This window comes from Psittacula echo (genome assembly GCF_963264785.1).
Source record: "Psittacula echo genome assembly, chromosome: 19".
NCBI classification, from domain to species: Eukaryota; Metazoa; Chordata; class Aves; order Psittaciformes; family Psittacidae; genus Psittacula; species Psittacula echo.
Genome location: NC_137755.1, coordinates 4,522,383 through 4,546,780, shown reverse-complemented (window position 1 = coordinate 4,546,780; position 24,398 = coordinate 4,522,383). Strand labels below are relative to the sequence as shown.

General features: G+C 54.1%; 1 protein-coding gene across 1 annotated transcript; it reads right to left on the bottom strand.

Moving 5' to 3' along the window:
• Positions 1-10,005: 10,005 nt before the first annotated feature.
• LOC308228569 (olfactory receptor 14C36-like) lies at positions 10,006-23,640 on the bottom strand (the record flags this gene model as incomplete). Its single annotated transcript, XM_080631946.1, has 2 exons — positions 10,006-10,329; positions 22,987-23,640. The coding sequence occupies 2 exons, from the start codon at positions 23,638-23,640 to the stop codon at positions 10,006-10,008; spliced, it is 978 nt and encodes a 325-aa protein (XP_080488072.1).
• Between the last annotated feature and the right edge of the window lie 758 nt (positions 23,641-24,398).

Genomic DNA, 24,398 nt, shown 5'->3' with positions numbered 1-24,398 from the left:
GAATTGAACTTGGCTAGGGATGTGAAAGATAACAGGAAGGGATTCTATAGGTACATAGCAAATAAAAGACAGACTAGGGACAATGTAGGCCCCCTCTGGAAGCTTTCAGGAGAACTGGCTACCCTGGATTTGGAGAAGGCTGAGGTTCTGAATGACTTCTTTGCCTCAGTCTTCACTGCAAATGCTCTGACCACACCACCCAAGTCTTGGAAGGCAGATGCAGGGATTGTGAGAATGAACATCCTAGGCCCATTGCAGGAGAGGATCTGATTCGAGACCATCTTAAGAACCTGAACGTGCACAAGTCTGTCGGACCTGATGAAATCCATCTGCGGGTCCTGAAGGAGCTAGCAAATGAAGTTGCTAAGCCACTGTCCATCGTTGAATGATCACGGAAGTCAGGTGAAGTTCCCAATGACTGGAAAAAGGGAAATATAACCCCCATTTTCAAGAAGGGGAAAATGGATGATCAGGGGAATTACAGAGCAGTCAGTCTCACCTCTGTGCCTGGCAAAATCTTGGAGCAGATTCTCCTGCAAGGCATGCTAAGGCACATGAAAAACAAGGAGGTGCTTGGTGACAGCCAGCATGGCTTCACAAAGGGGAAATCCTGCCTGACCAATCTGTTGGCCTTCTATGATGGGGCTATGGAACTGATGGACAGGGGTAGAGCAGTTGAGGTCATCTACCTGGACTTGTGCAAAACGTTCGACACTGTCCCACACAACATCCTTGTCTCTAAATTGGAGAGACATCAATTTGATGGGTGGACCACTCAGTAGATAAATAACTGGCTGGACGGCCATACGCAAAGAGTTGTGGTCAATGTCTCAGTGTTTGGCTGGAGACCAGTAACGAGTGGTGTCCCTCAGGGATGGGTGTTGGGACCGGTCTTGTTCAACATCTTTGTTGGTGACATGGACAGTGGGATTGAGTGCGCCCTCAGCAAGTTTGCCGATGACACCAAGCTGTGTGTTTCGGTTGATATGCTGGAGGGAAGGGATGCCATCCAGAGGGACCTTGACATGCTTGTGAGGTGGGCTGATGCCAACCTTATGAAGTTTAACCATACCAAGTGCAAGGTCCTACACCTGGGTCGGAGCAATCCCAGGCACTGCTACAGGTTGGGCAGAGCAGAGATCCAGAGCAGCCCTGTGGAGAAAGACTTTGGGGTGTTGGTCAATGAGAAAATGAACATGAGCCGGCTACCGTGTGCGCTCACAGCCCAGAAAGCCAAGCGTATCCTGGGCTGCATCAAAAGGAACATGAGCAGCAGGTTGAAGGAGGTGATCCTGCCCCTCTGCTCTGCTCTCCTGAGACCTCACTTGGAGCATTGTGTGCAGTTCTGGTGTCCTCAACATAAAAAGGACATGGAACTGTTGGAACAAGTCCAGAGGAGGGCCACGAGGATGATCAGGGAACTGGAGCACCTCCCATGGGAAGACAGGCTGAGAAAGTTGGGGCTGTTCAGCCTGGAGAAGAGAAGGCTGCGTGGAGACCTCATAGCAGCCTTTCAGTATCTGAAGGGGGGCTATAAGGATGGTGGGGAGGGACTCTTCATTAGGGACTGTAGTGATAGGACAAGGGGCAATGGGTTCAAACTGAAACAGGGGAAGTTTAGATTGGATCTAAGGAAGAAATTCTTTACTGAGAGGGTGGTGAGGCACTGGAATGGGTTGCCCAGTGAATGCTCCATCCTTGGCAGTGTTCAGGGCCAGGTTGGATGAGGCCTTGGGTGACATGGTTTAGTGTGAGGTGTCCCTGTCCGAGGCAGGGGGGTTGGAACTAGATGATCTTAAGGTCCTTTCTAACCGTAACTATTCTATGATTGTATGATTCTATGATTACGGTCGTCAGTACAGCAGTTACAAAGAATGTGTTAGTCACACAATGTTAGCTCTAAGTCTTGCTGTTTAATTTTATTAAGACACAACTAATGCCTTTCTTAATGAGATTTCCAAGGGAAGCTATTCCTTCAGCCTGCAAGTTCTCTGTGAACATGTGCCAAATATAATGGAAAAGGTCTGAGTGCCTTTGTTCAACTCAGTTATTTCACGTTTTAGCCCTCAGAATAATCCCCTAACTACCTGCACCCATGGCAGCAGGGGTTGGAACTAGATGATCGTAAGGTCCTTTCCAACCTTAACTATTCTATGATTCTATGATTCTATGAATGCTACCATGGAGCTTTTAAATCATCTATTCCAACTCAGTGTTGCCTTTGTATATATTCTTGCAGGCTTTTCCCGGTAAATTTCCATCCATTGGCCAAAAAAAGCCTTGCCACAGTTCTTTGATTTTGCACCCCTAAAACCCCGTATGGCTCAAAGCCATAGCCCCATCCCTGGGGCAAGGATGGTTTTCACAGGCTGGTCAGGGAAGTCTGGCAAATCCGTCCTGGTTTGAAGAGTTGGTGTCACTTGGTGCTCTGATGTGTCATATGTTCAAGGCTCTACGCAGGTTGTGGAGCTGGCAGCAGTCGTCAGAGCATTTTTACGCCAGCCAGACAAGCCCTTAAATGTTGTCTCAGCTTCTCAGTATGTAGTTGGCATAGTACAATGGGCATAACATGCGCTGCTGAGAGAGATTTCAAATGCTTGTTACCCTCTTTGTATGGTGTCAACCCTCGCAGTCTGTATTCACTCGATCTCTGGCAGACAGATGTTGCTCATTTCCCAGCTTTTGGCTGACTGAAGTAAGTTCATGTTTCCTTAGATACTCACTCTAACCCCCTCTTTGCCAGCCCACATGCTGGGGAAAAGACCTGCCATGTTTGTCACCATTTGACACAGGCTTTTGCCTTTATGGGAACGCCAAGCCATGTGAAAACTGATAGTGGCCCGGCATACACGTCCCGTAAAGTTGCTGCATTTTTGTCTGCCTGGGGCATTGAACATATCACAGGCATCCCACATAACCCCTGTCGTGGTTTAAGCCCAGGCCGTAAATTAGAACCACACAGTCTACTTCCCCCCCACCTTTCTTCCCTCTGCTCCTGGAGAGATGGGGAAGAGAATCGAAAGAATGTAACTCCCACAGGTTGAGGTAAGAATAGTTTAGTACCTAAGGTATAACACAAATCACTACTGCTACCACCATTAATAATAATGATAAAGGAAATAACAACGGAAGAGAATACAACTGCTCACCAAATGGTACCTCACCCCCACCCAGCAGTGATCCAGCCCTTCTGGGTACTCTCAGTTCTACATCCTGGGCATGACGTGCTGTGGTACGGAATACCTCTTTGGCTAGTTTGGGTCAGGTGTCCTGTCCCTGCTTCCTCCCGGCTTCTCCTCCTCCCTGGCAGAGCATGAGACTCACAAAGTCCTTGGTCAGGGTAAACATTCTGACCAGCAACCAAAAACATCGGCTTTATCAGTATTATCCCCAGGCCAAAAGTCAAAACCACAGCGCTGCACCAGCTGCTAAGAAGGAGAAAAAATGACTGCTACTGCTAAACCAGGAAACCCCTCTGGGCAAGCGCTTATTGAACGTGCCCATGGGACCCGCAAAAATATGTTATAAAACAAGAAGGGGGAAGCGAGGGCTATAACTGCCCCCAAGAACGCATAGCAAAAGCACTGTATGCCTTGAATTTTTTTTAAATTGCTGGCAAGATGACCAGCCGCTGGTGGAAAAACATTTTGGGTGACCAGCCTTAGAAGCAATTCATGGTCAAGTGCCAGTTATGATAAAAAACTTAGAATCCAGTCAATGGGAAGGGCCATACCCTTTAATAACTTGGGGGAAGGGTTATGCTTGTGTCTCCACAGGTACCCGACATCGATGCATTCCTGCTCGATGGGTCCGACCGGCACTCAGAACCCCTGAATCATAGGTCTGATCATGTGCATGCCGATTCATCGGTGGTGTGGAACTGACTCCTGGGAATTATACAAGATTGGCTACTCGCTCCTCGGAGAACCAGCAAGTGGGACTACCACTTACACCGGTGCTTACCACGCTGGGGTAACATATCCATTAGCTATAGATTGAGAACATCTTGATCCAGAGCTGTTGCCACTAGAAAATAGGCAAGAGCAGAGTATACTGTGTTTAGCTTGTCCAGGCAGTGGGCACTGTGCTTGGGTCTTACGTGAGTGCCGCTGCCGACGGGGATGATATTGTGTCTCGCGCTTTAGGGAAGGATGGTGCAAGATCTGCCACTGCAATCAGGAGGCAGAGTCTAGTGCCAATGTGATAAGCCTGGTACGTGGGAAGTCACACTTGGTTCCTGAAATCTGGGAAGTCTGGTGACCAACTGAGAAAGAACCAAGCGTATCTGTCAAAAATTATTTCAGTGGAAATTATATAAAAACCAAAAATGAGGTTTATCGTGACATGTTGCATGCATTTCTGTAATTGTTCTATCAAATGCCAGAGCCATTTGGGAATCGGAGTAGCTAGTGCTCAAGCTTTAGCAAGATTGAATAAGTTAGGATGTTGACTTGCTAAACAAACTAATGCTACAGAATCCTCTCTCTCCCCTTTGCTCACTGATGTCGACTCTATTAGGCATGCGACTTTACAAAATAGGGCAGCAATTGATTTTCTCCTCTTAGCACATGGACATACGTGTGAAGTTCTGGAAGGAATGTGTTGCATGAATTTGTCAGACCATTCAGATCCATACATGAAAGTATCCGTAAATTAAAAGATAGTGTGATGAAGTTAAGGGAAGATGATACAGATTGGTTATCATCACTTTTCTCCGGCTGGGGTATAACTGGTTGGCTATTGACTTTGGTTAAGGGAGGATTGATCTTTTCGCTTTCTCTCTTTGCCATCATATGTGTCGTACCTTGCTTGTTACAATGTATGCAGCAAATGTTATCCCAAGCTTTTGAAAAACGTGTGTATACTGCATTGATAAAACAAGAAGTGGGAACTGTGAGGGTTGGAATGCATCAAAACAGTCAGAGACCATGACAAGGAGGAACTACAGCAGGCAATTAGAAGTGACCTGTCCCTGACTGGTACTGGATAGAGGATGTTGATGAGAAAAATCAGATAGACTTTTTGCCCAAAGTCGTGAATGTAACCGCAAGGCAGACACAGATGTGCTTAGCTAATTGCTTGGATGCATACAAATATCATGCAATCCTTGTAATAAACGATCCAGCTTGTACTGGTCTCCATGCCTCCCCATCCTCACACCTTAGAGCTCATCCACCTTCAACCCCAGGCATGGGCAGGGACACCTTCCACTAGAGCAGGTTGCTGCAAGGCCCTCTGTGCAACCTGGCTTTGAACATGACCAGCCATGGGGCACACACAGCTTCTCTGGGCACCCTGTGCTGTAGCGTACCAAAGATGAACTCCAGTTCTGGTGAAATCTGAAGACATTTATTTTGCATCTCACATCCCTTTTATAGTCTAAGTGCTAAACAGTAACTTTGCACTCTGTTACTTCCTTATCATCCCGATTCAGGGAAACTACTAAGGGTTACAAATATTTACATTGTTTGGTCTGTTTCTGAGATACACACCCTGCTTTACCTCGCAAACCGCCTGCTTTGTTTTACTAACTGATCTTGGAACTTCATTGTTCTCTTGACTGTTCCCAAGGCTTAAGCCCCACCAGGGCAAAAGCACCTGGTGTTTTCTTTACTGTTCCCAAGCCTTAAGCTGGACCAGGGTGATAACACCTGGATCCATTTGATTAACTATTTCTATCCCGTCACCCACCCTGTGCCAGTGTCCCACCACCCTCACAGGGAAGAACTTCCAAGATCTCACGTCAGTCTCCCCTCTCTGTCAGGTTAAAGCCCTTCCCCTTGTCCCATCCCCACAGGCCCATGTTCACCACACCAGAAATGAGGCCAGATCCCAGGATCATCCCTTGGCAGCCGCAGCGCTCCGCTGCCGGCTCAGCCAGCACAACTCGCACACTGAGTCCAAACCAGCCACTCTGGAGAAGTCACTTGAGGTGTTCTTGGCAACTCCTAAAGCACCCCAAGATCGCCATCGCCACCCACCTCGTTCCACGCTCCTGTGTCCACAGGTGTCATCGACTCCGAGACACCAAGAAGGGAACCACCAGAGGAGCTGCTCTTGCCTCCTCCACCGGTAGCTTGTGTTCCGTGGGGCAGCTGTGGTCTCCCAGTGCTCCCACTGAAGGGTTCCAGGAGGTTTTGTGGCCTCACACACCTGAACACAGGGAGTTGCAGAATCAGCCACGACTATGGTCCTCAGTCACCATGGTCATTGTGAATGCATGAGCTCTGGTTTGGTCCATGGGGTGCTCTGGAGGTCCTGCAGGCATTCTCTGGGATTTTCTAGGGGTATTCCCAGCATGCTCTGGGAGCACACAGAGACACAGGGGCTTGGAGCAAGCTGCTCTTGTGGAAGATGCCCCTGCCCATGGCAAGGGTTGGAGCTGGATGAGCTTTAAGGTCCCTTCCAGCCCAACCCAGTCTGGCATTCCATGATTCTCTGCTGTGCCAATGTCGGTCACTCTCCAGTTCTCGTAGGTGGCCGTGACGCCCTGTTCCATTGCCCAGGTTGAGCTGTGACCCCTCGCATGCTCCACCTCCACACCAAAGGCACTGAGGAGGAGCAGCCCATGAGGGACCTCCCCGAGCTGACTGGGCAGAGGCTGGTCCCCCTGCAGCGACTCCCGGAGCACCCCTGAGTGCCCAGTGCCATGGGCACGATGCTGCCGCCATCACAAAGCCGTGGTGGTCACTGTGGAGACGCCCATTGTGACGGGGCCCCCACGCTGAGCGTGGGCTATTGAAGGAGCCAGAGCCCTGCAGGAACCAGTGCAGAGGAGAGCCCTTCCTCGGGAGGCTGCATCTCCCGTGCCTGCCCTGCACATCCAGGTACGTGTTCTTTGACTTTGCAATCCTGTTTTAGTGTTGCCTTGAAACACATGGTGGGTGCGTGCTCTAAAGGGAGGAGAAGCTGTCAGGAGATGTGCTGGTGCCATCCCAGCTGTAGGAGCAGGGGATGGGTGAGGAGGAGGCGCTGGGCTTGTTCCTGTGCTTGGAGCTGAGCTCTGCCTGCAGAGGTGCTGGGGGCGAAGCAGGAGCCTTCTGTGTGCAGGAGCTGCTGGTGTCAGAGGTGCTGAGAAGGTGTCAGGGCAGGAGCAGCCGCTGGGCAGTGCAGCTGCTGGTGCTGTCACTGGGAGCTCAGCACAAGGGGACCTTCCTGGCTCCGGCAAGGCCCGCGCAAGCCCCCCGGGCATTGCGGAAGGCGGCAGGGCCCTGGCAGGTTCCAGTGATCCCTGTGCCAGGCATTGCAGAAGTCACAGAAATTTCTAAACTGAAAAGTAAGAAAATAAACACTTTCAAATAACTTTTATCCGTTCCTCTTTGCAATCTTCCTGCACTTGGAAACCTCCAATGCACTGGGCAATCTGAAAGACTTCACAAAACCCAGAGGATTTAATGAGCCCCATGGTGTATTTGGGCTGATTTCATGAATCTCAGGTGCTGAGAAGGAGACTGAGGAAACCTCTCAAGAAGTCCAAGTCAGAAACAAAGCCCCAAGTCCCTTCAGCATTAATGGGCCCCACTGAGGGCTGTTACTGACAAAGCCGCCCTAGGGACTCGTTAAAGCAAGTAACTGCAGGCTGTGACTACTGGGAGACAAAGGCAAAATGCAGGTGTCTGGTGGTGAGAAAACCCTTGGTTTGTTTGATGAAGCAGAAAGGCCAAGCCCTGACCACTGCCCTTGGAGAAGTAGAGCCTGAAATCCTGAGAATGAAAGTTCTCCTCATAGGCCTTGATGAAAGAGGCAACTGCCATAGCTCAGGGCACAGAGACCTTTTGTTCTTTTGGGCCTTTTTTGAGCCTTGCCAGAATCCTCACTCATCTCTGCTGCAGGCTGTCCTGCACTGGCCCATGCCTGCACCTCTTCCCCTTCAGGCTCTTGACACTCATCTTGCTTTCCCACCTGGCTCTCACCTGGCATTTCTGTACCTTCAGTCACATCTCGCACCCATCGCTGTCTGCTCCTTGAAACACAAAGCCATGGGCTGAGCCAGACTCCCTCTGGGTGACATCTTGCACCACAACTCCACCTTTTGAGAGACATTTCCCCTTCCCAACTTTGAGTCTGAACCTTCCATGCTTCCTGCCTGTAGCGCCCTCTCTGCTGTGCACACCCCTCTCTCTGCCCACACTCACAAGTGTCTCACAGAAGCTTTGCACTTCCCCTGCAGCAGTGACCCCTCACTGCAGGAGGTTCTTGCATTCTCCAGGCTCAGGGATGGATCCTGCATTCCAGGCAAGTTTGGGTAGTGCAGGAGAGGCAGACAGGAAGGTCGGCTCATGGGGCATGAGGAGCAGTGTTCAGGCACCCCCAGCAGTGGGCATTCCCCATGGGCCACGCTGAGGCATGTTCCCATGAGGGAAACTTCTCAGACAGCCTCTGGTTTGTCCAGGGTCTGCAGCCACACTCCAGGAACACCTCCTCCTCCTCCACCTACAGACATCAACTGCTCTCCATTGCTGGGCTCCGTCCTGCTTGTAAGGATTGGTTAAAGCCCTGAACCATCACCTTGCTTCTTGCTGACTTCCCTCCACCCTCCCTCACCTCCCTGCACACTGCTCATTGCCACCAGTAACTCACTGAAGAGTTAAGAAGCTCTCAAGGCTTTCCTCAGGGGGTGACCATTTTTCTCCATTGACCATTGATGGATCCATGGGGTGCCAGGTGTGAGGTTCCTGCAGAGGCAGAGCTGCCCCTGGGCAGAGCCCTGCTGCCGGGAGGGGTGTGCAGGGCAGAGCTGAGCACACAGCCCATGGGATGGGCTCTGGGAGCACTGAGAGGGAGCAGAGCTGGGCCCAGAGCAGCAGCTCCTGGCAGGGACAGCTCCAGGCGGCAGAGACATGGGCAGGGAGTGGGGGGAAAGTGCAGCCCAGGCCTGGGGAGGGTGCGTTCAGGCAGCTCTCTTGGTGTCTGGCACTGGAGGTGGCTGCTGGCCATGCTCTGCTGGGCACAGTCCTTTGCTTCTCCCCATGAGAGCTCCATGATCTGCCCTTTGAAACCGTGCTGCCCTGCTCTCAGCACAGGACAGGTGTTTGTGGGGGTTCTTAAGATCAATTTGTGTGTGAAGGCATCCTACAGACACTGCAAGTGAAAGCAGAGGGCAAATGGGAAAGGACTGATGGACACTGCAGCTCTCCTGGCTCTGCACTAAGTTATAAAGAGCTGAGAACTTCTCCCTGTTTCAATACTCTTCTGATTTTCAGTCATACAGAGAATGTTTTATAAAAAACAACTCTGCAGTGTTATGCCGGTAAATAAATAACACAGAGCAGTTGACGTCCAGCTCCCCCAGCCTCTCCCCACAGGCACCGTGCTCCAGTCCCTGCCTGTCCTGAGAGCCCGTTGCTAAACCCACTCCTGCTTACCAATGGTGTTCCTGAATTGGGGATCTGAAACCTGGATGGAGTATTCCAGAGCATCCCTTCCCTTGTTCTCCTGCCGTGCTCCTGGTCCTACAGCCCGCCATGCTGCTGTCCTCCCTTGCTGCCAGGGCACACGCTGCCTCCTGTCCAGCTCCTGCCCACCCAGACCTTTCCCATGGGCTGCTCCCAGCCAGGCAGCCCCAGCCTGGGCCATTGCAGGGGAGTCCCCTGCAGGGACCCCTGTGTCCCCTGCTCTCCTGCCCAGGACACCCTGAGAGCTCTGCAGCCCCCCCATGCCATCCCATCTCCCCACACCAGCACAACAGCCCCGGCCCTTGGGTTCCTCAAGAGCTCTTCCTGCTCCAGGCACAGAGCAGCCATCCCAGAGCTGGAGCAGCCAGAAAGCTGATTTCATTCCCCTTCATTCCTGCCATGGGAGGACATAGCACAGACAAGAAGTTGCTGCAGGATCATTTATTTCCCATAAATACAATGACATACCCTCACTGACACGAAGTCTCTGGGTCACATCCAACGGTGGCTGCTTAAGCAGGAGGGTGATAACTGACATTTTTATGAAAACAAAGTCATCATAAATTGAACAGGAAAACAAACGTAAAGCAGGAAAGACAGACGTGGCCTGTCATGACATGCACTGGAAGCCCTTTCCAGGGTAAAGCAGGCAGTGCATGGCTGCTGAAACACATCCAGTCACCAGCTTCCTCACAGCATCCTTGAGCTCCTGGTTCCTCAGGCTGTAGATGAGGGGTTTCACTGCTGGAGGCACCACCGAGTACAGCACTGACAGCACCAGATCCAGGGATGGGGAGGAGATGGAGGGGGGCTTCCAATAGGCAAAGGTACAAGTGCTGACAAAGAGGGAGAGCACGGCCAGGTGAGGGAGGCACGTGGAAAAGGCTTTGTGGTGTCCCTGCTCAGAGGGCATCCTCAGCACGGCCCTGAAGATCTGCACATAGGACCCCACAATGAACACAAAACAGCCAAGTCCCAAACAGAAACTTAGCACAAGAAGCCCAACTTCCCTGAGGTAGGAATGTGAGCAGGAGAGCTGAGGATCTGGGGGATTTCACAGAAGAACTGCTCCACAGCATTGCCTCGGCAGAGGGGGAGTGAAAATGTATTTTGAAGGCAACTGTGAAGAGTCTCTGCACTGGGCAGAAAAAAGGGCACAACTGTCTGTGGGTTCGTGCCTACTCAAGGTTGCTTCAGAGTCCATCAGTCTGGTTCTCAGCTGCTCTGCACTTTCTAGAGGGACAGTCAGCTCCTTGCCCAGCAGAGCATGGCCAGCAGCCACCTCCAGTGCCAGACACCAAGAGAGCTGCCTGAACGCACCCTCCCCAGGCCTGGGCTGCACTTTCCCCCCACTCCCTGCCCATGTCTCTGCTGCCTGGAGCTGTCCCTGCCAGGAGCTGCTGCTCTGGGCCCAGCTCTGCTCCCTCTCAGTGCTCCCAGAGCCCATCCCATGGGCTGTGTGCTCAGCTCTGCCCTGCACACCCCTCCCGGCAGCAGGGCTCTGCCCAGGAGCATCTCTGCCTGTGCAGGGTCTCAGGAGCAGCTCACACAAGTCCTGACAAGACTCTCGGTGCCTTCTCCAAAGCAGAGAAGGAAATTCCCAGCTCCCACTGCCCAACCTGCCCACCAAGAGTGGAAAACATCAGAGCTCAGAATCCTTCCCTATCAGGCAATCGCTGCCTCAGTGTCTTTCAGCAGGAACCTCTGCAAACGTGCTCAGAGTGATGTGGAGCTGTGAGCAGCCCTGACCCACACAGCACCCTCTCCAGTGAACAAGAACACTTCTACTGCCCTGCCAGGGGTTGTTGCTTACCCCCAGCACCTCTCCCCCAGCACCGTGGGGAGCTCCCTGGCAGGCTGAGTGCTGACCCTGGCAGGCAGCAGAGTCCCTGCCCCTGCACACAGCCCCTGGGCTGCAGGCACCCTGCTCGCAAGGACAGCGCTGGGCACCCCTGCCTGCACACCCACATTCACAGCCTGCAGCCAGGCCCGGGACAAGGGACCTGCCTTGTCCTGTCCCTCGCATGGTGCAGAGAGAAGCCCTGCTCTGCAGCACATCCTCCTCCTTATCTACACAGAGAAACCAAGAGAGTCCTCCTGACAGATCCCATGGCCTGTCCAAGGCAGCAGCTTGAGGAGATCCCTCCAGGAACTGCAGCTGCATTGCCCTGCACCCAGAGCCTTACCATGCACAGGGCTGGGAAGGTTTCTCCTGCAGGGAGCTCTCAGCATCCTCCACTGCCAAGTGCCTTTAAGCTCTCTGAGGCTCGCAGGTCTCACCTGGGTGCCTGCAGGCAGTGCCCCAGCCTTGCTCCTGGCCAGAGCTGTCTCTCTGCAGCACTGCCCGCTTGCCAGCATCTCTCTGCGTCCCAGGAGCCCAGCCCAGCTCATCAGGAGAGGCCCAGCCCAAGGTGGCTCTGCCTCTGTCCCGCTGGGCTCCCTCCAGGGCTCCCTTGGGCTCCAGGGGAACACCATGGGAAACAGCCTGAAGCAAGCACTGATGTTCCCTCCCTCAGCTGGCAGACACACTGCCTGCCTGCAGTGTCATTTCTCTGATGAGAGACAGAGATTGGTCTGAACAACAAGATTTTGTAGGATCATGGAACCATTTATTTTGGAAAAGACACTTTAGAACATTGAGTCCACCATTAACCAAACACTGGCAAGTCAACACACGAACCATGTCCATTAGAGCATGTCTTTTAAATACCTCCAGGGATGGTGACACAACCACTTCTGCAGGCAGCGTTTTTCTTGTCCCATCATCAGACAGGACAGGCAGGCCAGGACAGGCTGGGATCTCCTTTACCCCGGCTGAAGGAAGGGATTCAGCCCGGTCAGCTGACCCATCTCATCCTGGGATTGCAGCCCTGGGGCTGGAAGGGGATTCAGCTCCGTCCCATAAACACCAGAAACCCACAGGAGCTCTCACTTCCTCAGAAGGTGAAAATGTACCATTATGTAGATGATGTCTTAATCAGAGATTCCCCCACAAAGGCAGGGGAAGCAGCAACAGCAGTGTGGGAAGCACTACAGGATGTCAAAGTTCCACCTGAGCAATGTCAGAAGCCAAGTAGAAACCAGCACATCAACGCTCCCACCCAACTTGGTGTCATCTGCAAATTTACACATCCCAGTATGGAGCAGTATGGACCAGTTTGCACCAGTACAGACCAACATAGGCCACTATGGCCCCAGATACTGCTGGGGTTTTAATATCCCATTGCTCCCAGTCCCTGCTGCAGGTCTTCCCACTTGCAGCTGTGCTCAACTCCCAATCCCTTCCAGTGCTCCCACTACCTGCTGCAGGTGCTCCCAGTCCTTCCCAGTCCCTCCCAGTGCTCCCAGTCCTTGCCACAGGTGCTCCTGCTCATCCCCCACTAGACCTCCTTGGTCTTTTTCAGAAGGACACCCCAAATTAGGCAACCCCCACTCTGGGGCTGGCCCTGCCGACTCCCTGATAGCAGAGGGGGGGGAGCTGGGGTGCCCCATGGGGTGTGGTTTGGGGGCAACAAGGAGCAATTTGGGGCTGGGTGGCTTTTGGGGAGGGATCAGCTTTCTAGGGGCACCCCCATTTGGGGTGGGGGTGTTTGGTGGGGCCCCTCCAGGATTTTCGGTCCTCGGGTTCATTTGGCAGGGCCCATGGTGATGGTGGGGTGCAGTTCACTTTGGAGGTGCTACAGGCTCCCCATTTGGGGGTCCTGCCTGCTTGTCTGTTGCTTCAAGGAGATTTGGGGTCCCCCAGGATTTTGGGAGGCACCACGATTGCTTTGGCTGCCTCCAGGGCCCTTTATTGGGGTGCCACTCTTGGAGGGTACAAGCCCCCCGACACCCTGAATTCACTACTGAACCCAAAGCAATGATGGGGTTCCCCCAGTGGATTTTAGGTCCCACAGCATTTGGGGGGACCCCAGGGCAGGTGCTGGGAGGACCCCACTTTTCAGACCACCCCTTTGTCAGGGGCCTCCTGGCCGCTGCGCTGAGCCAGGGTGGATTTGGAGCTGCAGGGTTTGGGTTTGGGGGGATTTGGGGCTCCCCGCTGGGATTTTGAGGTGCAGGGGGGGGGGCTGGGTCCTGGAGTGCCGGGTTCTGGGGTCCCACCTGGCTGCAGGTGCTTGTGAAGAGCCAAGAGCCTCTTGAGGTGCTTCTTGTGCTGCTCCTTCAGGTCCCGGCGCTGCTGCTCCTGCAGCGGCTTCAATCGGCCTCGTGCTGCTGGATGCGCAGGGCAGCCACGGGAAATGCAGCCTCCCGACGGAGGGCTCTCCTCTGCACTGGTTCCTGCAGGGCTCTGGCTCCTTAAATAGCCCACGCTCAGCGTGGGGGCCCCGTCACAATGGGCGTCTCCACAGCGACCGCCAGGGCTTTGTGATGGCGGCAGCATCGTGCCCGTGGCACTGGGCACCCAGGGGGGCTTCCTGAAGGGTTCCGTGGGGTTCCCTGGCCTCACACACCTGAACACGGAGAGTTCCAGAATCAGCCACCCCTGTGGTCCCCATGTCCCCAAGGTCATTGTGATGCATGAACCCTGACTGGGTCCATGGGGTGCTCTGGATTTGCTCCAGGCACTCTCTGGGAATCTCTAGGGGCATCCCTGGGTTGCTCTGGGCATCCTGAGGATGCTCTGGGGGTGCTTTAGGTGTCACCACAGACCAAATCCCTCCCAAATCTGGCAAACCTGGGGTTTATTGGTTTTTTTACTCCAACCTTGCCATGAGCAGGGAGCACTTTCTCCATCCTGACCCTTATTCAATAGAATTTCTCTCCCTCTCATCCAATCTATATTAAATCTGTGGTAAATCCAGGAAAAGCTGCCTCTCTGCTTGCATTGAACTACGAAAGACCCGCTGCCAAATGAATGTCATTCTGGGCAGCCTGTGACAGTGTCCCACCACGCTCACAGGGAAGAACTTCCCCCTAAGGTCCCATCTTATTCACCCCCTTCTGTCAACTTAAATCCGTTCCCACTTGTCTGATCACTACACGCCCTTGTAAAGAATGCCCCTCCAGCTTTCTTGTAGGCATCAAACGTGGTCATGTCCCTTGCACTGCCCTTCCCTCCCCTGCCCACATCCCTCCATCCCGCAGGGGGGCAGAGAGACCCCGCAGCTGCCCCACGGGGAAACTGGGGGGAGTCACCCGGGAGGCCCAGATCCCTCCTCGGGGCAGGCTGGGTATTGGTTGGTGAGTGGTGAGCAATTGTATTCTCCCCCCTTGTTCTTCCCCTCACCATTATTGTTACTGGCGGTAGCAGCAGTGGGTTTCAGTTATCCCTTAGTTACTGGACTGCTCTTATCTCAACCCATGGCAGTTACATTCTTTCCATTCTTCTCCCCTTCCCTCTGGAGCTCGGGGGGGGGTGGGATGGAGGTCAGAGGGAGGTGGGGGGAGAGGAAGGAGAGTGAGCGAGCGGCTGCGTGGTTCTCAGTTACCGGCTGGGCTAAACCATGACACTCCCCAGACCCACAAATACCCCCCAAGTGACCCCCATCGAGCCACATCTGCCTGCCAAGTGACCCCCCAGAGACCCCCAGACACACAACTGCCCCCCATGTGACCCCAAATTGGCTCCCCAGACCAACCACTGCGACCCAAGTGACCCTGAAGTGACCCCCCAGACCCACAACTATCTCCAAAGTGACCCCCAAGGGACCACCCATACCTACAACTGCCCCCAAATGACCACCAAGCAACCACCTAGACCCCCAACTGTCCCCAAATTGACCCCCACGTGACCCCCATCGAGCCACAGCTGTCCCCCAAGTGACCCCAAATTGACTCCCCAGACCCACGACTGCCTCACAAGTGACCCCAAGTGACCACCCAGTCCCACAACTGTCCCCCAAGTGACCCCAAATTGACTCCCCAGACCCACAACTGCCCCACAAGTTACCCCAAGTAAGCACCCAGACCCACAAGTGCCCTGCATGTGACCCTCCAGACCCACAAATGCCCCCCCAAGTGACTCCAAATTGACTCCATAGACCAAAAACTGCCTCTCAAGTGACCCCCCAGTGACTTCCAGAACCACAACTGCCCCCAAGTGTCCCTAAAGATATCCCCATAGAGCCAAAAACTGCCCCCCAAGTGACCCCAAATTGACTCCCCAGACCCACATCTCCCGCCAAGTGACCACCCAGGCAAACAACTGCCCCCCCAAGTGACTCCCCAGACTCAAAACTGCCTCCCAAGTGACACCCTAGACCCACAACTGCCTCCTAGGTGACCCCTGAGTAAACCCGCAGATCCACAACTGTCATTCAAGTGGCCCCCAGGTGTCCACCCAGACGCACAACAAACCCAAGTGACCCCCAAGTGGCACGTCAGACCTACAGCTCCACCTCCAGTGACCTCCCAGTCACCCCCAAACCCACTCCTGCCCCCCAAGTGACCCCCAGACCCACAACTGCCCCCCAGGTTGGGGGTCAGAGAATCCTGGCATCCCGGAGGCACGGATGGGTTGGGGGGAGCAAACTTTCCCGGTTGGTTCCATTTCAGCCTGAGCAGCGCCAGCAGGAACGTCCAAAGAGCTTTTTGCTCCTCTTGTCCTGAGCCCTGCTCTGCGGGGCTGTCAGAGCCATGGCAGTGCAGCGCTGAGCTTCCTCTGCTGCCCCCTGCCGGCAGGCTGTGCACAAGGGCAGTGCCCATCAGCTCTCGTGGCTCTGCAGCAGCAGCAGCGGTGCTTTGGCTCTGCGCTCCGGTGAGCACAGGGTTTACACAGCTTGTCTGAACCGGAGCCCGTTGTGAACAGGAAGAGACAATTCGGGAGGAAAAAGGGGGTTAAACAGTGCCCGCATTGCGTTCTTCTCTGTGAGGCCATGCTCTGCTCCTGCAATCCAGTCAGGCCGTGGATTTGCTGATGACCTTCACCAAGGCATGGGCTGCCTGATTTTTGTCTGGTGCTCATCCTTTTCCTCTTGCCTTTTAAAATAACAGCAGCAGGGTTTGGTTTTTTCCCAATCTCTTCTGCTTTCAAGGCAGTTGATTCTTTTAGCGCACCTGAAGGGTTTGGCTCAGAATAAGCAGCCATCCTTGCACACCTCCTGATAGCGTATCAACAAGACTCAGTGAATCCTGTCAAGCACAGTGAAGTCTGTCACAGCTGCTGTGCTGCCATGTGGGGATTGTGGTTTGGTTGGTAGGAGATGGATTTGAAAGCAGGAAAAGGACAGAAAGCATTCATGTTGTTTACTGCTGAGCACGTTGCTGCTGTGACTCTCAAACCATCGGTTTCAAATGCTCCCTTGCACAACTGTTGTTGAACTTTCCCTGTGCTAAGAAAGCAAGTTGTTGGGACTTCTTCCTTTTTAAAAGAAATGAAGAATGGTGCAGAACTTCCACGTGAACTGTTTGACCTGAATATGGATCTGGTTCCAGTGCTGTTATCCAGGAGATAAGAAACAGCTTCTTTTGTTCGACTGTAATTTTTACAAGAGGTGAACCGGTTCAGAATTGTGTTTCCTTCATAATTTTTTGGCCAGCAAAAAGTTAGATTTCTGCTTTCCTTTATGGTTGTTTTTGAATGGTATCCCCTAAGGCATAGCAGTGCTCAGTAGCTGTGCAGTAGTGTGCTCGCCTTCCTATACAGCCAAATCCCTAGGAAAAATCTTCCTCCTCCTGTTGTTTCACTCCAGAATAGGAAGGGTGAGCACCAGGTTCTGTCATCTGGATGAATGTGTCTGTGGGCTTACGCTTTTCAGACAGCTGGGTGACAGTAGTGGGTGACAGTGGGACATCAAGTGCCCCACAGTTATCTGACTGCTCTGCTCCCCCAGGACCATGGGTGCAGATGGGCTGGAGACAGCTCCTCCATCCCAGCCCATCTCTGCCCCCCCATTAGATGAAGCCTGCAAGCGAGGGCTGCAGGTACGTGCTGAGGCAAAGGGGCAGCACCGTGGGTGAGACCGCAGGGAGCTGAGCCTGACCCTGCTGGATCCCCATCCCCTCCAGGAGGTCTGGTCTCTGATGGTTGCAGAGTGGGAGCAAGGGAAGACCCATTGGCAGGAGGGCAGGAGAAAGTGAAGGCAGAATGGGCGGTGTGGGAAGGCTGGGCTGCAGGGGAGGACCAGCATCCTCCCCAGGGATGGGGATAGGGATTGACCCTCGCCTGCTGCAGGCTCCTTCACAGTATCACAGTATCACAGTATGTTAGAGATTGGAAGGGACCTCAAAAGATCATCTAGTCCAATCCCCCTGCCATGAGGTCCTCTGGGATACGGCACCATGAGGCTTGCTGAGATCATCTCCTCCATGCCGAGCTCTTGGGATCGGAGGCCTTTGGGTTTCCCACCCTCCAACCCAGCCCAGGAGAAAGGAGAGGTGGAGAAAGGCTGAAACCCCTTTGCCAGCAGAGGAGACAGCAGCAGCAGCCCCGCTGGAGAGAGCCCAGCCTGAGTAAGTGTGGACACTGCCAATTGGGCAGCCCCATCCCTGCATGCTGGGGCTGCGGAGGAGCAGCCTGGGATGTGCTGGGTCAGCTCCACAGCCAAAGGATGATGCTTCCCTGTGTTGCAGCTGCCTTTCCTCACGAGCTGCCCAGGTCCTCAGGAGGGTGGAGCTGTTCCAAGCACCGAGGAACATCTTCAAGAATGTCACTGAGAACAGCAGGAGGAGGATGGAGCAGCAGAGGCAGCTCCTCCACTAACGGTATCCATAAGGGGATGGGCTTCCCATGGCAAAGGGGCTGGAGGCTCCTCAGCTGCCAAGGTCCACCCCGAAATCCATAATAAAGAGCTCTGGGGCTGCTTGCAGTGATGGATCCATCAAAGCAGAGTAAACGCAGGAAGATGCTCAAGCTCTCCTGCTCACATTCCCACCTCAGGGCACCTGAGCTCCCAAAGCTGCCTTGGTGTGATGTCACCCATCACTTATGATGTCACAAAGCTCCGGCACTTATGTAACAAAGCCAGGCATAAAAGCGGGGCCGTCCCTGTGTCTGGGTCATGATGGAAGAGCTGCCTGAGTGGTTGGGTCGCTCGTGAGGAAGCTGCGTTGGTGGTACCTGCGCCTCAGCAGATGCAGAGAGAAAGCTGCAGAAAGAAAATTTCTGACCAAGTATGTGTGGAAAATAATAGAATCATAGAATAGTTAGGGTTGGAAAGGACCTTAAGATCTTCTAGTTCCACCCCCCCTGCTATGGGCAGGGACACTTCACGCTAAACCATGTCACCCAAGGCTCTGTCCACCCTGGCCTTGAACACCGCCAAGGATGGAGCATTCACAACTTTCCTCGGCAACCCGTTCCAGTGCCTCACCACCCTCACAGTAAAGAATTTCTTCCTTATATCCAATTTACACTTCCCCTGTTTAAGTTTTAACCAGTTACCCATGGTCCTATCACTACAGTCCCTAATGAATAGTCCATCGACCAAGACCCCCAAGTCCTTCTCCACAGGGCTGCTCTGAATCTCCTGTCTGCCCAACCTGTAGCTGTGCCTGGGATTTCTTCGAATCAGGTGTAGGACCTTGCATGTGGCATGGTTAAACCTCATAAGGTTGGCATCAGCCCACCTCACAAGCGTGTCGAAGTCCCTAACCAAATTTCATTTCATATTAAGAAAATATTCCTCATGTTGAGGATACAGAGACAGTGGCAGACTCTTGCCCAGAGAAGCTTCGGCTGCTCCATTCTGGGCAGTGTTCAAGGGCAGGTTGGAAAGGGCAGGTTGGACAGAGCAGCTTGGAGCAAGCTGCTCTAGTGGAAGATGCCCCTGCCAGTGGCACGGGTTGGAGCTGGATGAGCTTTAAGGTCCCTTCCACCTCAACCCAGTCTGGCATTCCATGATTCTCTGCTGTGCCAATGTCGGTCACTCTCCACTTGTCGTAGGTGGCTGTAACGCCCTGTTCCGTTGCCCAGGTTGAGCTGTGACCCCTCGCAGGCTCCACCTCCACACCAAAGGCACTGAGGAGGAGCAGCCCATGAGGGACCTCCCCGAGCTGACTGGGCAGAGGCTGGTCCCCCCGCAGGGACTCCCGGAGCACCCCTGGGTGCCCAGTGCCATGGGCACGATGCTGCCGCCATCACAAAGCCGTGGTGGTCGCTGTGGAGATGCCCATTGTGACGGGGCCCCCACGCTGAGCGTGGGCTATTTAAGGAGCCAGAGCCCTGCAGGAACCAGTGCAGAGGAGAGCCCTCCCTCGGGAGGCTGCATTTCCCGTGGCTGCCCTGCGCATCCAGGTACGTGTTCTTTGACTTTGCAATCCTGTTTTAGTGTTGCCTTGAAACACATTGTGGGTGCGTGCTCTAAAGGGAGGAGAAGCTGTCAGGAGATGTGCTGGTGCCATCCCAGCTGTAGGAGCAGGGGATGGGTGAGGAGGATGCGTAGGGCTTGTTCCTGTGCTTGGAGCTGAGCTCTGCCTGCAGAGGTGCTGGGGGCGAAGCAGGAGCCTTCTGTGTGCAGGAGCTGCTGGTGTCAGAGGTGCTGAGAAGGTGTCAGGGCAGGAGCAGCCCCTGGGCAGTGCAGCTGCTGGTGCTGTCACTGGGAGCTCAGCACAAGGGGACCTGCCTGGCTCCGGCAAGGCCCGCGCAAGCCCCCCGGGCATTGCGGAATGCAGGAGGGGTGCTGGCAGGTTCCAGTGATCCCTGTGCCAGGCATTCCAGAAGTCACAGAAATTTCTAAACTGAAAAGTAAGAAAATAGACCCTCAAAATAGCTTTTATCAGTTGCCCTTTGCAATCTTCCTGTGCTCGGAATCCTCCAATGTGCTGTGCAATCTGCAAGGATTGACAAAACCCAAAGGTTTTAACGAGCCCCATGGTGTATTTGGGCTGAGTCCATGAACCTCAGTTGCTGAGAGGAGACTGAGGAAACCTCTCAAGAAGTCCAAGTCAGAAAATAAGCCCCAAGTCCCTTCAGCATTAATGGGCCCCACTGAGGGCTGTTACTGACAAAGCCGCCCCAGGGACTCCTTAAAGCAAGTAACTGCAGGCTGTGACTACTGGGAGACAAAGGCATAATGCAGGTGTCTGGTGGTGAGAAAACCCTTGGTTTGTTTGATGAAGCAGAAAGGCCAAGCCCTGACCACAGCCTTTGGAGAAGTAGAGCCTGAAATCCTGAGAATGAAAGTTCTCCTCATAGACCTTGATGAAAGAGGCAACTGCTATAGCCATGGGGACAAAGACCTTTTGTTCTTTTGGGCCTTTCAGCCTTGCCAGAATCCTCACTCATCTCTGCTGCAGGCTGTCCTGCACTGGCCCATGCCTGCACCTCTTCCCCTTCAGGCTCTTGACACCCATCTTGCTTTCCCACCTGGCTCTCACCTGGCATTTCTGTACCTTCAGTCACATCTCGCACCCATCGCTGTCTGCTCCTTGAAACACAAAGCCATGAGCTGAGCCAGACTCCCTCTGGGTGACCTCTTGCACCACAACTCCACCTTTTGAGAGACATTTCTCTTTCCTAACTTTGAATCTGAACCTTCCAAGCTGCACTTTGTAGAGGTTTCCTTCTCTTCCCGCTAGCAAGAAAAACTCCATCATCTCTGAAGCCACATTTCAAGTAGTTGTAGGCTGCTACTATAGTGTCAATTCAGCAGGTGGAGTGAATATCCCTCAGCAAGGCCATCTAAAGGAGGCTTCTAGAGGAATGGGTGATGCCATCAGGATAGAGAACTAAGCACCATGGGAGAGCAGTGGGAAAAGGGAATGGTCTGGATTGAGAACTTCCTGGCAAGAGCCAGAAGGAAAGGTGGTGTCCTTGGGTGCAAGGTACCCCATGCTGTGGGGACAGGGCACCTCATTTGGGACAGTTTCCTGCCTGTAGCACCCTCTCTGCTGCGCACACCCCACTCTCTGCCCACACTCACAAGTGTCTCACAGAAGCTTTGCACTTCCCCTGCAGCAGTGACCCCTCACTGCAGGAGGTTCCTGCATTCTCCAGGCTCAGGGATGGATCCTGCATTCCAGGCAAGTTTGGGTAGTGCAGGAGAGGCAGACAGGGAGGTCGGCTCATGGGGCATGAGGAGCAGTGTTCAGGCACCCCCAGCAGTGGGCATTCCCATGGGCCACGCTGAGGCATGTTCCCATGAGGGAAACTTCTCAGACAGCCTCTGGTTTGTCCAGGCTCTGCAGCCACACTCCAGGAACACCTCCTCCTCCTTCACCTACAGACATCAACTGCTCTCCATTGCTGGGCTCCGTCCTGCTTGTAAGGATTGGTTAAAGCCCTGAACCATCACCTTGCTTCTTGCTGACTTCCCTCCACCCTCCCTCACCTCCCTGCACACTGCTCATTGCCACCAGTAACTCACTGAAGAGTTAAGAAGCTCTCAAGGCTTTCCTCAGGGGGTGACCATGTTTCTCCATTGACCATTGATGGATCCATGGGGTGCCAGGTGTGAGGTTCCTGCAGAGGCAGAGCTGCCCCTGGGCAGAGCCCTGCTGCCAGGAGGGGTGTGCAGGGCAGAGCTGAGCACACAGCCCATGGGATGGGCTCCGGGAGCACTGAGAGGGAGCAGAGCTGGGCCCAGAGCAGCAGCTCCTGGCAGGGACAGCTCCAGGCGGCAGAGACATGGGCAGGGAGTGGGGGGAAAGGGCAGCCCAGGCCTGGGGAGGGTGCGTTCAGGCAGCTCTCTTGGTGTCTGGCACTGGAGGTGGCTGCTGGCCATGCTCTGCTGGGCACAGTCCTTTGCTTCTCCCCATGAGAGCTCCATGATCTGCCCTTTGAAACCGTGCTGCCCTGCTCTCAGCACAGGACAGGTGTTTGTGGGGGTTCTTAAGATCAATTTGTGTGTGAAGGCATGATTCAGTCTGAGTTGGAAATCCCCAAAGCCAGAGACTGCACAGCCTCTCTGGGTGACCTGATGCAGCACTTGCCTGAGCCTACGGGAACAAGGTTTCCTTATGTCCTGGCTCAACCTCTCCTCTGTCACTATCCCCCATTGCCTTTTGTCCTCCCACCATGTACCATGGTGAGGAGCCTGGCTCTGTATTCTCCATGTCCTCCTTGCTGGTACAGGCAGCCAATACGCAACAGCCTTCCCTTCCCAAGATCTCAGGTCCCCATCAGCCTTCCCTTCTCCATGCTGGACAAGCCCAGCTCCCCCAGCCTCTTCCCACAGGCACCATGCTCCAGTCCCTGCCTGTCCTCAGGGCCTACTGGTAAACCCATTCCTGCTTGCCAATAGCGTTCCTGAATTGGGGATCTGAAACCTGGATGGAGTATTCCAGAGCATCCCTTCCCTTGTTCTCCTGCCGTGCTCCTGGTCATACAGCCCGCCATGCTGCTGTCCTCCCTTGCTGCCAGGGCACACGCTGCCTCCTGTCCAGCTCCTGCCCACCCAGACCTTTCCCATGGGCTGCTCCCAGCCAGGCAGCCCCAGCCTGGGCCATTGCAGGGGAGTCCCCTGCAGGGATCCCTGTGTCCCCTGCTCTCCTGCTCAGGACACCCTGAGAGCTCTGCCGCCCCCCCATGCCATCCCATCTCCCCACACCAGCACTACAGCCCCGGCCCTTGGGCTCCTCAAGAGCTCTTCCTGCTCCAGGCACAGAGCAGCCATCCCAGAGCTGGAGCAGCCAGAAAGCTGATTTCATTCCCCTTCATTCCTGCCATGGGAGGACATAGCTCAGAGGGGATCCTCAGCACAGCCCTGAAGATCTGCACATAGGACCCCACAATGAACACAAAACAGCCAAGTGCCAAACAGAAACTTAGCACAAGAAGCCCAACTTCCCTGAGGTAGGAATGCGAGCAGGAGAGCTTGAGGATCTGGGAAATTTCACAGAAGAACTGCTCCACAGCATTGCCTCGGCAGAGGGGGAGTGAAAATGTATTGGCTGTGTGCAGCAGAGCATAGAGAAACCCAGCGCCCCAGGCAGCTGCTGCCATGTGGACACAAGCTCTGCTGCCCAGGAGGCTCCCGTAGTGCAGGGGCTTGCAGATGGCCACGTAGCGGTCGTAGGACATGACAGTGAGGAGAAAATACTCTGCCGAAATGAAAAAGAGAAAGAAAAAGATCTGTGCAGCACAACCTGTGTAGGAGATGGCCGTGGTGTGCCAGAGGGAATTGGCCATGGATTTGGGGACAGTGGTGGAGATGCAGCCCAGGTCCAGCAGGGAGAGGTTGAGGAGGAAGAAGTACATGGGGGTGTGGAGGTGCTGGTCGCAGGCTGTGCTGGTGATGATGAGGCCGTTGCCCAGGAGCGCAGCCAGGAAGATGCCCAGGAAGAGCCAGAAGTGCCAGAGCTGCAGCTCCCGCCTGTCTGCGAATGGCAGGAGGACAAAGTGGGTGATGGAGCTGCCGTTGGACATCTGCTGCCTCTGGGCATGGGGCACTGTCACAGGAGAAAAAGGCAGTGACAGGTTAGGACAGGAGGGATGTCAGATATAGAAGTTCAATTTACACACTCACAACTGTGAACACTTTCAGGCTACAGAAGAGAGGCTCAGTGTGAGTTGGTTGTGATTATCTCTGAGGTTGTTTGGTTTGTTTGTTTTCCCAGTGTCACAGCTGACAAGTGACATTTTGGGGATAAATTTGCTAAGAAGTATTTTGAAGGCAACTGTGAAGAGTCTCAGCATTGGGCAGAAAAAAGGGCACAACTGTCTATGGTTTTGTGCCTACTCAAGGTTGCTGCAGAGTCCATCAGTCTGGTTCTCAGCTGCCCTGCACTTTCTAGAGGGACAGACAGCTCCTTGCCCAGCAGAGCATGGCCAGCAGCCACCTCCAGTGCCAGACACCAAGAGAGCTGCCTGAACGCACCCTCCCCAGGCCTGGGCTGCACTTTCCCCCCACTCCCTGCCCATGTCTCTGCCGCCTGGAGCTGTCCCTGCCAGGAGCTGCTGCTCTGGGCCCAGCTCTGCTCCCTCTCAGTGCTCCCGGAGCCCATCCCATGGGCTGTGTGTTCAGCTCTGCCCTGCACACCCCTCCCGGCAGCAGGGCTCTGCCCAGGGGCAGCTCTGCCTCTGCAGGGTCTCAGGAGCAGCTCACACAAGTCCTGACAAGACTCTCGGTGCCTTCTCCAAAGCAGAGAAGGAAATTCCCAGCTCCCACTGCCCAACCTGCCCAC